Consider the following 15,760-nt stretch of genomic DNA (forward strand, 5'->3'; position numbering starts at 1 on the left):
CTTTGCCTCCCTAGATTTACCAGTCCCATCCTTTGTCTTTATTCCTAAACAGAACACCCCATGCTGTTTGCTTAATCCTGTCAATCTCTACTTTTGCTTGTGGCTCAGTCTGTGAATAGGCGTACAGTACACAAATGACCAGACAAGGAGATAGGTGTCTGTTATCTTGGAAGAATCTCTTTCAGGCGATAACCTGTCTTAATTCCAAGACCTTAAGAACATAATTTTAGTATAGATATCTAACTCCTTAAATATTATCTGTACGTACATTTTGCAATGATTACAATGACAAGTGGGCTACTCGCTCTGGGTAGAGACCTTGCATGCTATCCTTTGGTGAACTGCTATGCAGATATGACCCAGTTCCCTGTAAAACCCTATACACATTCTGTGTCTTCTGCCAGTTGTCACCAAAAGGTCCCTGGGTCACACAGGCACTACTTGAGTTTTAAACAAAACATGTGCCCAGTTAGTATGTGACCGAGTTGTAGCCTTCTGTCTTTTTCCAAGATCTCTATTGGTCTTCAGCTGTGCTTTCCTGTTTTGCCCTGTCCTGTTTACCAGTGGGAGGATTGTAGGACATCTGCTGCAAAGCCAGGGCAGCCCAGCTGCTGCACTAATGATGTAATTGGCAGAGGGCATGAAGTATCAGTAGGGTGTGAGAGTGAAAGACAACACACAGAAGAAAAAGTTAAAGGAAAAAGTGTGTACACAAGTTGGCATATATACACATATGTGCCCAATATTAAAGTGAACTTCTGTAGAAGCTAGCGGGAGGGAAGTGTTCCCCCAGATTTCTAAAGTGGTCAATAGGTGGGAGAAAATTGGGCAATGAGTGAAAAAACTAACAGTGGGTGAGATTGAGACCCCCAGAAGTACATACAGAATGTCTTCTTATCAGGTGAATTCCCCTCATTCCATACATGAGAGAGCTAGGCAGCCCTGCAGCATGTTCCTCTGGGCCCCACATAGGGCTCTCTGTGGGTGTGAAGGTCACATGAGGTGTGTGCAGGGACTGGGTGGAGTGGGGCCAGTTGGACACACATCATCCTTCAGCCCCATGGAGCTTACGTAGAAAAGATATTACAGGTTTTCCTTGGAGCCCCTCCCCTGCTGTAGGATCCCTTTTTAAACAAAGTCTCCAGCTATACAGACCCACCCAAGTACTGGTAATTGTGTTGCAGTGGAGTCATGCTGCCAAAGGGGACAGCAGGGGTGCCAGGAAACAACAGAAATATGGAGCAGTTGTCAATATGGTATATCCCAAATCCCTAAGTGTTGATGAGGGGGAATCTCTCAGCAAAGGGTTCCTTCGAGAGTTCCTTCCACTGAGCTTTATCACAGGGAGGGGGTGATACAGCCCATTGAATGTTTGAGTTGTGAGAAGTAAAACCATCTAGAAGGGAGCTGAGAGAGATCCTTCTTTCAATAAACTGTGTGTGTGTGTGTCTCTTAAATGATTTAATTCTGACTATCTAAGTATTAAGTTTCTTCGTACAAAAAGTGTCTTAGCAAAAGTTTTTCCAACATACGTGCTAGTGTAGACATGGTCTAAATCATTTGAATTGCTGGAGTGTTTTCTAAATGGAAGTTGCTTGAAAAGAAGATTTGTTTATAGAGTGCAGACAATACACACAGCTGTGAAAGCTTTCACCAAGGTACAGAACAAATAACTCAGTGCATCTCTGACTGGCTCTTAACTGATAGACAAAGAAGGTTTCATTCCTCAGGCCTGGTCTACACTGAGGGGGAGTGGGGGAAAATTGATCTAAGATACGCAACTTCAGCTACGAGAATAGCATAGCTGAAGTCCATGTATCTTAGATCGACTTAGAATCACTTACTTTGCGTCCTCGCGGCGTGGGATCGACGGCTGCCGCTCCCCCGTCGACGCCACTTCCGCCTCTCGCCCTGGTGGAGTTCCGGAGTTGACAGCAGAGTGATCGGGGATCAATCACTACCCGTGGCCTCAGGCAGAGCAGCCGTAAGTGCTAATTAGACTTCTGGAAAAGCAAACCGAAGTAGCTAAAATACTGGAACAACATTTAAAAAGCTGTTATCCTTAACTAAACAAGAGCTGTTCTTTTAGCTGAAGAATTGCAGCTATTACAGGAAATATGACGTTTAGTCCCATTACTGACTTCTCCCTAGGAGTTAGTACACAAGCTGTTTGTGGACAGAAACATGTTATGAGCAAGGTTCCACCAGAGTTTCTGAAGCAGTACTGAACACACTCTGCTCCTGCCTACTCAGGGAGTTAAACCATCATCTACATCCATTGCTGAGATCATCACTGTTATCAAAGGTTGACCCTGGGATTTTCAAAAGTGCTCAGTATTGGCCTAATTGCTCACTGATGTCAGTGAGGGATTTACCTTTGACTGCAATAGGAGCAAAGTGAGGTCAACCGAGAGTGCTTTCAAAAGTCTCACCCTAAATTTTCTCGGGAAGACAAAGTTCAGATTTTCTTCCTACTTCTCTGACCTCTCATTCCTTCTTCCATGACCACATAATCTAAGTTGCCCGACATGGCCAGGCACCACATACTAATCAGTCATAATCATTACAGCTTGATTACAGACTTGATAAAATTTAACAGCAAAAAACATTGCAATATTTAAGGTTGCTATACTCACCGTTCATGAAATCTCTGAACTAAATGTATACAGGTCAGATATGCCACTGTATATAAATATCTTTAACTCTATTCCTATATCCCTATCTGGCCTCAAATCCCTCTTAAACCACTCCCCTAAGATTGTAACCAGTCTGGGCTACAAACTCCCACAAAGCAGCATGCATATGCTGCATACAGCTCATAGAACCAATCATAGACTATCCTCCTGCTCACCCACCCATTCATTATGCTAAGCATCTTACCCTTCATATCCAGACCCGTGACTTGACCCTCCTCTGTCTCATCTATGCTCCTTGATCAGAGGACCTGTCACAAGGTTCTCTACTCACCGCTGGGGGCAGGCATTTCTTTGCGGCTCACTTGAGGATTAGCTCTCGACCAGGCTCCTCTTACTGTTGTTCACCCTTTGCGTGCTTCTCTCTCTCTCTCTGGTTCTCTGGACTTGGTTGCTCCTTCTTCATGGGTTGGCCCTCCGTCCAGGTCACTATATTTTTTCCCTTTCTGGGGTATCAAAGTTTCTCCATACAAACTGTCTCAGGCAATCTTCTAGTTCATTGCTAAGACTGTGCCACTTTCCCAGTGGCAGGAGGAACACAGGTCTGCCCACTACTCCAGATTCCAGTTCAGGGACTCTTGAATCCATGGCCAACTCTGCACTGTCCTAAGCCTTGCTGTTATTTCCCTGAGCTGTTTCCAACTCCACCATCTCTCTGGGTATGCCCATCCCTCAGGGCCAGGCTCACAGAGCATCTACTTTCCCTCTGGGTTTTCTCTTTTTCCCTCTCTAAGCCCAGTGAGTGACTGCAGCCTCCTTCTGCCCTCGCTGCATGGCTTTATGTGAGCTAGACCTGCTTCTGCTTAGCTGGGCTCTATCCTTAATCAGAAATTGCTTTATCAAGCCTAATTCTCCTCTAGGTATGGTCTAACTGATCAATTAATCCCTTCTGAGCCGCATTGACCCTTTTGTGGTAGTGTGGGGTGAACACCCCATCACACAACCATAACATATCACATCTTGTTTTCCATACTCAGACCAGAAACAGCAACTGTCCCCTATCCATTGTTCCACTAGGAGGCATTTCCCCATAGTCTAGCCCATTTCCCCATAGTATATGTACTGAAAATCCAACTGTACTGCACCTTCTTTGTTCAATTTTCTGCTGTAAGTCAGAGACCCCACTTTCCAAATATAGACCATAGATTCACCTTTCTCGCACACTGTCTCTCTCACTCATGTGCACACATTTACGTACGCGCGCACACACACACACACACACACACCCCACACCCCCACCCCCGTTCTGCAAAGCTTTGGAGCATCTTAGGTTTCCCATAGACTTCCTAACTTACTAATTGGGCCCACCAGGAGCGTGTGCAGAAATTTAACGTTGATCCCTTTTAGGGGGACATGTTCTGTGCCTCCCCACCCCAGGTCTGACAGGAGGTAGCTCTTCCCTTCTTCCCACGCCCCACTCCAAAAGGAGCTCACTCTTCCCTCCCTTCCTCCATCCCCCTCCTAAACTAAGGGAACCAGATCTGCATATAATATTCCATGTGCTGTGGCACCAGGGCTATAGAGAGCAGCACTATCACCTCCCTAGTTTTACATGAGGTCTTTTGTGTTGGTGTTCAGTTGGTGACACTCTTCCCAGTGAGTCAATAATAAACCAACACCCAAATATGGTGTATAGGGTAGATAAAAAGTAAGAACAAGCACTCCCAAGAGCCAGAGATGTTAAATCTGGTGTCACTGACAAATTTCAATTGAGATTATTCCGTTTTGCTTGTACATATGATGCTTCTGCTTTTGATTGGATACAGAATCCTTCATTTGTTGTACAAAATGTTGCACACTGTTGCTTGCGCTGTTAAACGGCTGCCACGTTCTACTCCAAAGATAATTACATTTCTGCAGTGGGTGAAATGTTCCCCATATAATCCTTACCCACCTTGCGAGGGTGATTGATATGAGGCTTAATTTGTTAATATTTGCAAAATGCTTTGTGCCCTTCATAGGAATTGTTGTATTCATTTAAATGTTCTCTTTGCATTTTCCCCATTGATTTTTGTGTTTTTCTTGAAAAACTGATAAAGATTTTTTTAAGGTAAAAGGAAAGCATTAGGGAAGTTCAAAATATTTCTATTATGCCCCCACAAATAGTGCTTTAGTTTTTGTTTTTTTGTCTTGTAATGTATCATACTATGAGGTCCTTTTTGTTTGCTTATTACAACCCTAGGGGGCTTTTTTAAACTCAAAGTTAGCTGTTTCCCCCCATTTGTATCTTTTGCTATTGATTCGGTCTCTGTAGGTGGATACATTTTACATTTATTGTAACATTTCAAATGCCATGCTATATAATAGTTTTAAAACTGCATTTATTGTGCATCTTCTATAGCAGGCATTTAAACCTCTCTCTAAAAACTACTTATTAGTCTTTATTTCTTGTGCTTGTTCTTAGCACAAAAATGATTTTTTAAATGATTATATTTCACTTGGTCACAAACAAGGAATGTCCTAATGGACCACATTCTGATATCCTCATTCATGTTAACTACTACTTAATTCCATCAATGGGACTACCCAAAGGATTATGGTGCTACTTAACATGAATAAGGGTGTCAGAGTCTGGCTGCTGGAGATTATTCCTGACATAAAGAACTATATGGATATAAAACAAATGTCTCATTAGTCTGTAAATATCAGGATGGTTTCATTGTGAAATTCTGCAAAGCTGATTGTGTGTGAGTTAAATACCGTCACATCAATTAAATGTGATTTAGTGTCAGTTACTGGAAGGCTCACAGTCTGACTATTTGTAGTGTGTGCGACTTTAGTATATAAAATGTCTGCTTTTTAGTTTAAAATATGAGGCCATGGTCAAAAAATGTTTTATCACTTGAGAAATTTCAAATGGTGGGAGGACTCCCCTTTTCTTTTCTCCTTTTTTCCTTTTATTTTTTAATTTGAACAGAGATTTCCCAATATCTAATTTCTCAGGGAGGACTAGTTGCTTTGACATGTTTGCAGAAATTTGCTTTACAAATAGTTGCATTATAAACATGAACACAGACTAAATTCTCCAGCCCAGGTAAGTTCAGCAGAGTCCAAGGAAGCCAGGGTGCGGAAACGAGGGGTACTGGGCGTGCAGCAGCACCCCTGGCTTGAAGTGGTTTCCATCAGATACAGGGTTGAGAGTTTTGTTCAATGGCTTCCAGCACCCTCACCGTTCAAATTATTCCAATGCCACTGCTGGAGGCAGCAACATTTCATTCCCTGTAGCAACATGAATCTTCAGGCCAGATGTCCTTATGTGGGCAGAAGACACCGGTATGGTGGAAGCTATTGTAGCAGCCATGGAGGAGATGAGCATTCTGTTTCTCCCCCATTGCTATTTAGGCCCATTTGTTTAGGTTTTTCACAAGGAATAGGACTGGGGCTGGAAAGTGTGAAATAGTTTTATGTCCAAGCATATTAAGTTGCCATGCATATCTCTTTTCTCTCCCAGGTTTACGTGGTGCAATAGCATTTGCACTGGCTATTCGGGACACAGAATCTCAACCCAAACAAATGATGTTTACTACAACATTGCTTATTGTGTTTTTCACAGTCTGGGTTTTTGGTGGGGGCACCACGGCGATGCTCACATGGCTTCAGATCAGGTTAGTGTTATCTGACAATTATTTAATACCGTAAAATAATAGAATGGCTATGGCCAACCCCTGAACTTTTCAATACTCTTTGTTCTCAGTAGAGATGGTTACAAGCCATAAAGCTTGGATCTGGCTCTGAAAGTCTCCAAACTTCAACAGGCTATGGATCAGTGTTCTCCTTCAGATCCATCTGATAGGGATAGGTCCAAGGCACAAGGGGCAAAATGCTTGGGGTGGGGGAGTTTGTCCAAATGTCTAATTCAAGCCCATCTCTGATTCTTAAAGGTGTGTTTCTCTACTGTTCTTTAAACTCACTATTATCATTAAATGCTGACAAAGTGTGCTTGGCACTATACAAGATTAAAAGATATAGAAAGAAAAACAGTTCCTGCCCTAATCAAAAACTTGTTCACAAAAATGCTACACGTAACTTCAATGCTTATCAAAACCCCTTCCTGGAAACTATTGCACAGCCATACTAGTGACACAGACGGGCAGATAGCAAAATGTATGCAAGAAATGCGCTCACCCAGGTTGTCAAGGGACAATGGCAGAATCTCTTGGAACTGTGCACACATATATACACACAGACTCTTATGTCAACATCAGGAAGAAGGAAATCATCATTTTATTTATTTAATTTTGTTTAATTTCTAATTGCAAAAGAAGTGATATTTAGTCAGAAATGTGATATGCGCTTTGATTGAATGCTAATGAGCATTTTGTATAATGGGTACATCATATTTGCTGTCAAGGTTCCCTCCCCACTCTGAACTCTAGAGTACAGATGTGGGGACCCGCATGAAAGACCCCCTATGCTTATTTCTACCAGCTTAGGTTAAAAACTTCCCCAAGGCACAAATCCTTCCTTGTCCTTGGATGGGTACTGCTGCCACCATCAAGTGAGTTAGACAAAGATTCAGGAAAAGGACCACTTGGAGTTCCTGTTCCCTAAAATATCCCCCCCCACCCCTTCACCCCCTTTCCTGGGGAGGCTTGAGAATAATATACAAACCAACTAGGTAAATCAGATTCTTAAAAAACAGAACTTTATAATAAAGAGAAAAAAGTAAAAGAAGCACCTCTGTAAAATCAGGATGGAAGGTAACTTTACAGGGTAATCAGATTCAAAACACAGAGGATTCCCCTCTCGGCAAAACTTTAAAGTTACAAAAAAACAGGGATAAACCTCCCTCTAAGCATAGGGAAAATTCACAAGTAAAAATAAAAGATAAACTAACATGCCTTGCCTTATTTACTTACTCTTTTTGCAATATTGAGAGTCATTTTAGGATGATTTTAGGAGAAGGCGTTTTCTGACCTGATGCTTCTCTGCTTCTCCAGAGAACTCACAACACAGAGCACAAACAAAGCCTCCCCCCCACACACATTTGAAAGTATCTTCTTTCCCCATTGATCCTTTTGGTCAGGTGCCAACCAGGTTATTTGAGCTTCTTAACCCCTTACAGGTAAGGAGGAATTCTAGGCTACCCTTAGCTGTATGTTTATGACATTTGCTATTTCTATTTGGAGCTCATTTCAAGAGATGGGATGTCTTAAGCGTGATAGATAAAATCCTCTCTTCAGTTTCATTCATGCAATCCTGGAGTACTAAGTGGGGTTGCACAGGTGTAGCTGAGGACAGCCTTTAGCCCAGTACATATTATGACATATCTCTAACTAGTCCCTCTGGTCACCTTTGATTCCTTGACATCAAAATTGAGGGAGACTATATATGAGCTGATTGCTAAGCACAGTGCATTCCTTCTCAGAGGTTATGTTGCACTCCTCAAGGCTCTGACAGGGAAAAACAGAGAGACATCTGTGAGCTATGGGAGATGCAAGTACATTCTGCCATGAGGTAGAACAGGCAAAATTGTAAATTATTCTTAAGAAGAGTGATCAGTGGTGACCACCTCTGTGTAGGGAGGTTTAATATCCAAGGTCTTTCAACTCCTGTTGTCTCTTGTTTCTATAAAATGCCAGCAAACACTTCTGTGGTTAATTCTAAGGTGAGCTGGTGTAAGGGCAGGGAGGTCTCCCTGGCGAGACCCCTGTCATCAAGCACCATGCTGTAGGTGAGCCCTTGCCTCAGCTTCCCCTCACCCAGGGTATAAATAAGTCCAAGCAGGCCTTTCTATTAATTATTTAACAGAAAAGACCAACACAAAAAGCTTCAGCTAGCTACTGCACTGGAAACTCTCCACCCCTGGCTTAACCAGTCTTATGTCTCGCCCCTCCTGCCTGGAATTTGGGTCTGTGCTGGGCATTCCGCTCGATGCCAGTCTTCTCCAACCAGTGCTTCACTCTCTGCTGAGCCAGAGGTTACCCCTTAGTAGCTCCCAAGGCCCCTCACTCACTTTATTCTCTTGAGCTGCTCTGGTCCCTTGCCTGGAAGCACTTTCTCTTTAGGCCTGTTCCTGCTCTCCATGACCTCTGCTCTCCTGGGAGACACCACTGGGAGTAGCTTCCTACCCAGCCCCCCCAACAGATCCTCTCTCCTCAGGTAGCTTCCTCTTCTCTGGGGCTTCCTGACTGAGCCCTCATCAGCCTGTATTAGGCCCAGGTATTCCTTGCCTAATTAACTGTTAGCCACTACTTGAGCAATTAACTATCCACTGGTGGATCTGAGTTGTCTCATTTTCCTTAGTAGAGTGTAGCTGTGACAGGAAGGACTAGCCACTACAAGTACATGCCTAGCATCTCGGATGACTATGTATTCAAGGTACTAGCCCCTCCCGCTGCTCGCACTGCTGTGACTACAGTCTATTTTTAGCATACTAGCTTGATGAAAGCTAGCTTGAGTGTGTCATCTTGAGCTGGGAATCACAGCCCACCTTGAATTATAGACATGTCCTAAATGAGAAGGACTCCTGCCCTTGGAAGCAGATTTAAGAAGAAGTTCAGGGATGGGTCCAGATTACTTCCAGCCTCCCTCTTAGAAAATAGGTTGGCAGCAGTAGCAGAACAAGAGGTGAGATATTATGGTCAACATTTTCAAAGGGGAGCCACTGATTCTGGGTGTCCCAGTTCATAGGTAACCAAGTTTTAGCCACCTTAAGGCCTGCTGTGCTAACTGCTGTAATTCATGAGTAGAGGTTACCCTGTGAATTGCAAAAGTTACCAGAAATTCTTCATGCGTCTCCTCCACCTTCTTTATTTGTGTAGCATTCAGCCAATGATTTGTTACTTAATGAGTTTGCTCCTTTATTGTGAGAGTTTTTAAATGAATTCATGTTGGTGGATAGCTATGAGAGGGAGGGGTGGGTGGGTAGTGAGAGAAAAAGAGGTGAAAAGGAAAGTGGGGAAAAGTATGTTTACATTTTTTAATACAATGTAATATCCATCATGGAGTGATATTTTTGTTTTTTTGCAAAGCAACTTTTAATAATGAGATCCTAATGCCATTTCTGAGTTCTGGTTATTTCATAATCCATTCAGGACTCTCTGCCATAGCTTATAATGTCACCAGATAAAACCTTAGTGGTGTTATAGTCTTGTAATTCACAGTTGCTTAGCATTTATTCTATATATAGTGTATGCTTTGCTTGTTTACAGAGTAATGTCTGATTAACAAACCTTCATGTCAGACTGTTGCTGTAAAATACCAGCTGAAGATTACTAAATGGGAGCCTTAATAAAGAGGCATAGATAAAAAGCTTGCAGACAAAATCAGGACTAGCATACAAATATACTGTATAAACATAAAATGCTGGCATCCATATATAGTATGTGAGCTTTGTATTTCCTCGATACTTTGTTGTTGTTGTTGTTGTTTTTTTTTAATCTCTCATCTCCTACAATGTCAGCCAAGTTCATTGCAATTTAGATATACACCTCAGGTGTCTGGCATCCTTATCAGACTTGCTACGGTTTCATTTTTACTCAGCAAAACAGTTGTTACACAACCTTATCTCAAATTAAAGCAAGTGGCAGCAAAAACTGGGGCTGATCAGGAATATCCTGATTCAATCTTGTGAAGTGAAACATTGCTTAAGATCAGGAGAAAAAAATATATAATGGTTACACATCTATTTCCCAGGACAAGTTTAGAACCCTAGGTATCTGCCCTCATCTAGTTTCTTGGAAATTCAAAGCACAGCTTCTCATGTGCCCTTACCGATATAAGCAGTCTCATTAACTTCAATGGTTCTGATCCCATCAGTCAAGACCACCCATGAGAGTAAGAGTCTTCAGGATCCTAAGTTAGTGGCTGATAGTAGATTTTAAGTAAATGTAAGTATCTTCCTGCTCATCCCACCCTCATTAGCTCTTTCACCTACTGTCCTTTCCTTAATGAAACTTCAGAACCACTGAAGTTGGATAAAGAAAAGGAATACTTGTGGCACCTTAGAGACTAACAAATTTGAGCATAAGCTTTCGTGAGCGACAGCTCACTTCATCGGATGCATGCAGTAGAAAATACAGTGGGGAGATTTATATACACAGAGAACATGAAACAATGGGCGTTACCATACACACTGTAACGAGAGTGATCAGGTAAGGTGAGCTATTACCAGCAGGAGGGGCTGGGGGGTAGGGGGGATGGAGTGGGATAGTAACTGTCCAGAAAGGATAGCTTCTGCCCAGGACCCCTGATTTCAATGGGAATTAGGTACCTAAGTACTTTTGAGGATCTGGGTCTGTGTTTCTAAATTGATTGATTAATAAAATAATTTAGTCTAGTAACTAAGGCTGGGATTTTCAGAGGAGCTTAAAGGAGTAGGTATACAATTCCCACTGAATTTCTTCACTTCATCAACATCATAGCCCAAGAGAGAGAGTTCTGTAGGAATTTTGTATTTAAAGAAAAATGTGGTTTTGATGCGCCCGATTTCTCTGCCCAATGAATATTTTGAATCAATTTCACATTTATTGAACTTTAACTGGTTTATTTGTACAATGATTAAATAGTTACTCCCCTGGGGAATTCAAGCTATGATCACTGAGGTTAGTTGGATGAATTAGATCTTATCCTTATCCATGTAAATATTCCTCTGTGCACATATAGCCAAGTGGGACAGGCCAGTAGCTTAGCAGCATTGCTCCAGTCAGTGGCTCAGGGGATTCAGCTCTTTCCTATCCCAGGCTGATTGAGTCTAGCCAGGTCACAGAGAGGTTGTGCTTGAGTTTAGACAGGTTGCATAGAAACTAATCTACGTGCAGGTAAACAATAATAATCAATCCTTTACCCGATGATATTAAAAATAAGCAAAAATATTTTTTCACATTTATCAAAAACAGTCTGTTTACTGTACAAATAACGTACTTCCAAAAGCTGTCCTCCCTTCCCATTGTATGCTCTGATCTCTTCCCTCCCCGGCACACCGTGGTGTGTTGTAATTATTTATTGGGTTATTGGGTTCTTTATTGGATTATCTGTCTAATTTACATTGTAAAATTGTCAGGGCAACAACCGTGACTTCTTGTATATCTGACAGTGCCATGCAAACTAGTGGTGCTATATAAATAATAATCTCTGTGAAAGGCAATCTGTTTCAATGATATCTAGCAAATCATCCATCTCTCCCTAGATAGGGAACTTTGATCATATTTGTTTTACTAGAGTTCAGTCTTCTGTAAATATAGCCTGTCACTCCCTTCTTTGGAGGAAAGAAGATGACGCACCTCCAAAGATGACAGTCTTACAAAATAATTTTCTTCTTGTCTACAACTACATGTGCCTTCCCTGCCCTCCAATTTTTTCACCAAATTGCCAAAATATATAGTCTGATCTATGTCAAAACAACCTGTGTGTCACCAATGTGGGCTCCCTCAAATGTTCCACTTCAGTCAGCAAAATGTCAGCCAGGTGATAAAAATTTCTGCAAAAAAATTCCATATACTTCCTTTGCCCCCAAAATGTGTCAGTTCCATATTCTCCTCACCACCCCATGTCCATCCCAAGAGCAACCAGTGCTATACGTTGTACCCCCTTAGGACTCACTGGCTGGTCTGACAGTCTGGTGGGAAGAAATTGTCCCTTGGCTAGTGTGGAGAGTTGGTTGGGAGCCTTGGATAGTAGCAAATGGTTGAGCAAAATGTGGATGTGGGAAGGGGTGAAGGAATACTCAGGTATCCACTAACCTTACCGGGACCAAAGGCCAACTCTGTTAACAAAAGGCTCGCGTGCGTCCCAGGAGCCCCCTCCATCGTTGTCAATGTCCAGAACTTTCAGTCAAATTCAACCCTTAAGTGAGCAAGTGCAACTACATTGAAAGACTTGTGCCTGCTTACATAAAGGCTGATTTTTAGTCTAACCAAGATGCTCAGTGCTTGGGAAATCATGTCTTTCAATCACAGAAACTGTTCTGATCATTTAAACATTTCCACGCCCTAAAATACAATGTTAAAAAGAAACCACGCCAGTCAATGTAATCATCATGGAGGCAATTGTACCTAATGGCACAGCTAAAAGAGTTTAGAAATGTAGTTCTTCCTTATGTTACACTGCATGGCAATATTCCATCTTATGAACATCAGTGTTCAGTTTATGGATAAAGTATTGTGATTACCTCATGTTTCACCAACACACACACCGTGTCTTACAAAAATGTGTGTTAAAGAGTTCTCGGGGGGAAAAAATAGGCTGAATTATTTTTAATCTTAGTTTTAAAAGAATGTGGTCTAATTTTTCAAAAGTTACCAGTTATTTTAGGTTCCTGGGTGCCCAAAGTGAGTCATCTTAAGGTGGTCTTATTTTCAGAAAGAGATGAGCACCTTCTGAAAAGCAGGCCTCACTAAGGCTTTTCAAGTTGGGCACCCAAAATCTCTAGGCACTTTAGGCCTACATACTCAAATGTGTTATAATTTACTTAGTTACCAACTGGTTTTCTGAGAACAGAATTGGTTGCATCAGATACCTAAACATTACTTTGTCCTTTGTTTTATCTGCATGGTGTAACAAGAAAAAAAATGGCCATTTCTTCCCATTGTGATAGGCTTGTAATGTGCTGGTCTTGGCTGATAATGGGTGAACCTGTATCCATGTGTGAGAAAAATACCACAATATTTCAAAAGCAAAACAAAGAATATGGCCATTTAACCATGAGTTCACAGACCAACTGAAGCATTCAATAAATGTCTTCAGAGTTGTTGGGTATTACCTGCTAATGCTTTTAGATGTATGTTTCCCCCTCATTCTTCCTTACTCAAATTAAAACAGCAAACTACATTTTACAGTAAATCTCCAATCAGTGATTTGGGGATAAATGATTCTCCTGACAGGCACAGCAGAAATACAAAGCTATTAACACGTGTCATATAAAAATATTGTTGTGCTAGATCATCACCCCTTGTGCAAATATTTGTCAAGGGACTTCTGGACATTTTGTGTAGCTTTTTGCAGCAATTCTTCAATGACTCAGAAGCATTTATTCAATGTTCTGCAGTCTCTGTTAAAAGTTAGTGTTTCATAATGCTTAGTGTTTCTTTGAATAATGTCTTTGTGGTCATGCCCCATCTGTGTATATTTGATGAGGTCTCTTTTTGATTATTAATGAGAAATACTTCAAAGTAAACAAAAATAATTGCTCAGTCTGGGACATGAATATCAAGAGAGGTCATTGAGATGTTACTCCAGGGAATCCACTCGTTCAGGAGTCTCAGGTTCAATAATAGATGTATTTCCCAATCTCAGCCAATGGAGGAAAGAACAAGTCTGTGACAGATGACATTGATTTTAAATTAATTCACAGTGTAAAATCACTGAAATCAAGTAATGAATCTGTAAACGGGGGGTCATGCCCTATGACTGGAGGATTGCTAAAATAGTACTAATTCTTAAAAAGGGGGAAGAAAATGATCCAGGAAACTACAGGCCTGTTAGTTTGACCTCAATTGTATGCAAGGCCTTAAAACAAATTTTGAAAGAGAAAGGACACAGTTAAGGACATAGAGGTAACTGGTAATTGGGATAAAATACAACATGGTTTTACAAAAGGTAGATTGTGCCAGACTAGCCTGATTTCTTTCATTGAGAAGACAGATTTTTTTAGACAAAGGAATTGCAGTAGACCTAATCTACCTGGATTTCAGTAAGACATTTGATACAGTTCTGCATGGGAAATTAGTAGTTAAATTGGAGAGGATGGGGATTAATATGAGAATTGAACAGTAGATATGGAATTGGTTAAAGGGGAGACTACAATGGGTCATACTGAAAGGTGAACTGTCAGGTTGGAGGGAGGTTACAAGTAAAGTTCCTGCAGGATCAGTCTTGGGACCAGTCTTATTTTTATTAATGACCTGGGCACAAAAAATGGAAGTGTGCTAATAAAATTTGCGGGTGACATAAAAAGTTAACCTGTTCCTGGGCATCTCATGCTGTATGCTCATATGCTGGCAAAGGATAGGGGTGGTACGTGGAGAGAAAATCAGTAGCCTGACTAGTAGGATGGGCTGTGTGGCTAACTGTTGGTGTGCTGAAAGGTAGGGCAGAGAGAGAAGCACAGGTCTGCAGGAGTGGCAATGGCTGCTCCTGGTGTACTGTTGGAAGGGGCACCCACTGCTCTGGCTAGAAGGATTGGGCCCATCTACAGTCCAAAATGGAACCACTCGGTTGTGGTCATGTATTTAAAGTGGGCGTAGGGCAGAGGGAAGGAATGAGGCTAGTCTGTATTGCTCCTCAGCTCCCTGGGTCAAGTGGAAGGCTGGTTCAGTTTTCTGAACAGTCAGCATCCACCCCTGCCATCCCCAGTCCCACAGAAGCACAGGGAAGTGTCACATACCAGAACTGTGTTGTATCCTTTTCTCCTCCCCTGCTCCATGCAAGACAAAACACAGCTTGTCTTTGGCACAAGTCTAAGTAAGATCAGACATCAGCATGTGTTACAACCTCAAATTTATCCAAGATACGGTAGCTGTGATGAACCTGCTTGATTGTTTTTGCTTATATAAGCACATTTTCCTTTCACTATTTGTCAAGATGAAGGAAGGTCATTTTGGAAAAGGAGGTTTAATTAATGTTTTTTCCTAGCCTCTGCTCTCCTATACCTGTAATCACTTATGTCATATTTTCCCTCGGGGGCTAGAAAACAATTCAGTGAAAATGAAGAACCCATTGATTTCCTATTGCAAAAGGAAATGTCATCCTTACTGTGTTCAACTGTAATTTCCCAGTGACCATAACACATAGTTTAGGTTAAAGGACACATGTTTTCTTGTACATCTGGATCTTTACGATGGTCTATATTTCTGCGCACTTCATGCTATTATGCTTATTACTTTGCTTTTTGATTAGAATGCTTGTAATCGGCAGAAAAGATATTCCCTCACAGTAACATAAATAAACACTGATGATTTAAAGCTCTGATGAGCAAAGTTCTTTATTTGTTTTCCACAGACTTTTTTATTCTTCTTTAGCAATAGTGCAGTAGATTCCTTACATCATTTTACAATAGTCTCCCACTGGGAATCCAATTTCAGCCAAGCTACTTTTGCTCATTGAGCTCCCTTTAGCCTAGACACGCT

The 15,760-nt window shown here is 41.6% G+C and overlaps 1 protein-coding gene across 1 annotated transcript in view; it reads left to right on the forward strand.

Moving 5' to 3' along the window:
• SLC9A9 (solute carrier family 9 member A9) overlaps positions 1–15,760 on the forward strand; it is a 309,971-nt gene that overhangs the window by 186,052 nt on the left and 108,159 nt on the right. Inside the window, exon 12 of the mRNA XM_074963818.1 lies at positions 6,145–6,298. Within this exon, the coding sequence (XP_074819919.1) occupies positions 6,145–6,298 (154 nt within the window). The remainder of the gene's footprint in view (positions 1–6,144; positions 6,299–15,760) is intronic.

This window comes from Natator depressus, chromosome 9 (genome assembly GCF_965152275.1).
Source record: "Natator depressus isolate rNatDep1 chromosome 9, rNatDep2.hap1, whole genome shotgun sequence".
In the NCBI taxonomy this organism is placed as follows: Eukaryota; Metazoa; Chordata; order Testudines; family Cheloniidae; genus Natator; species Natator depressus.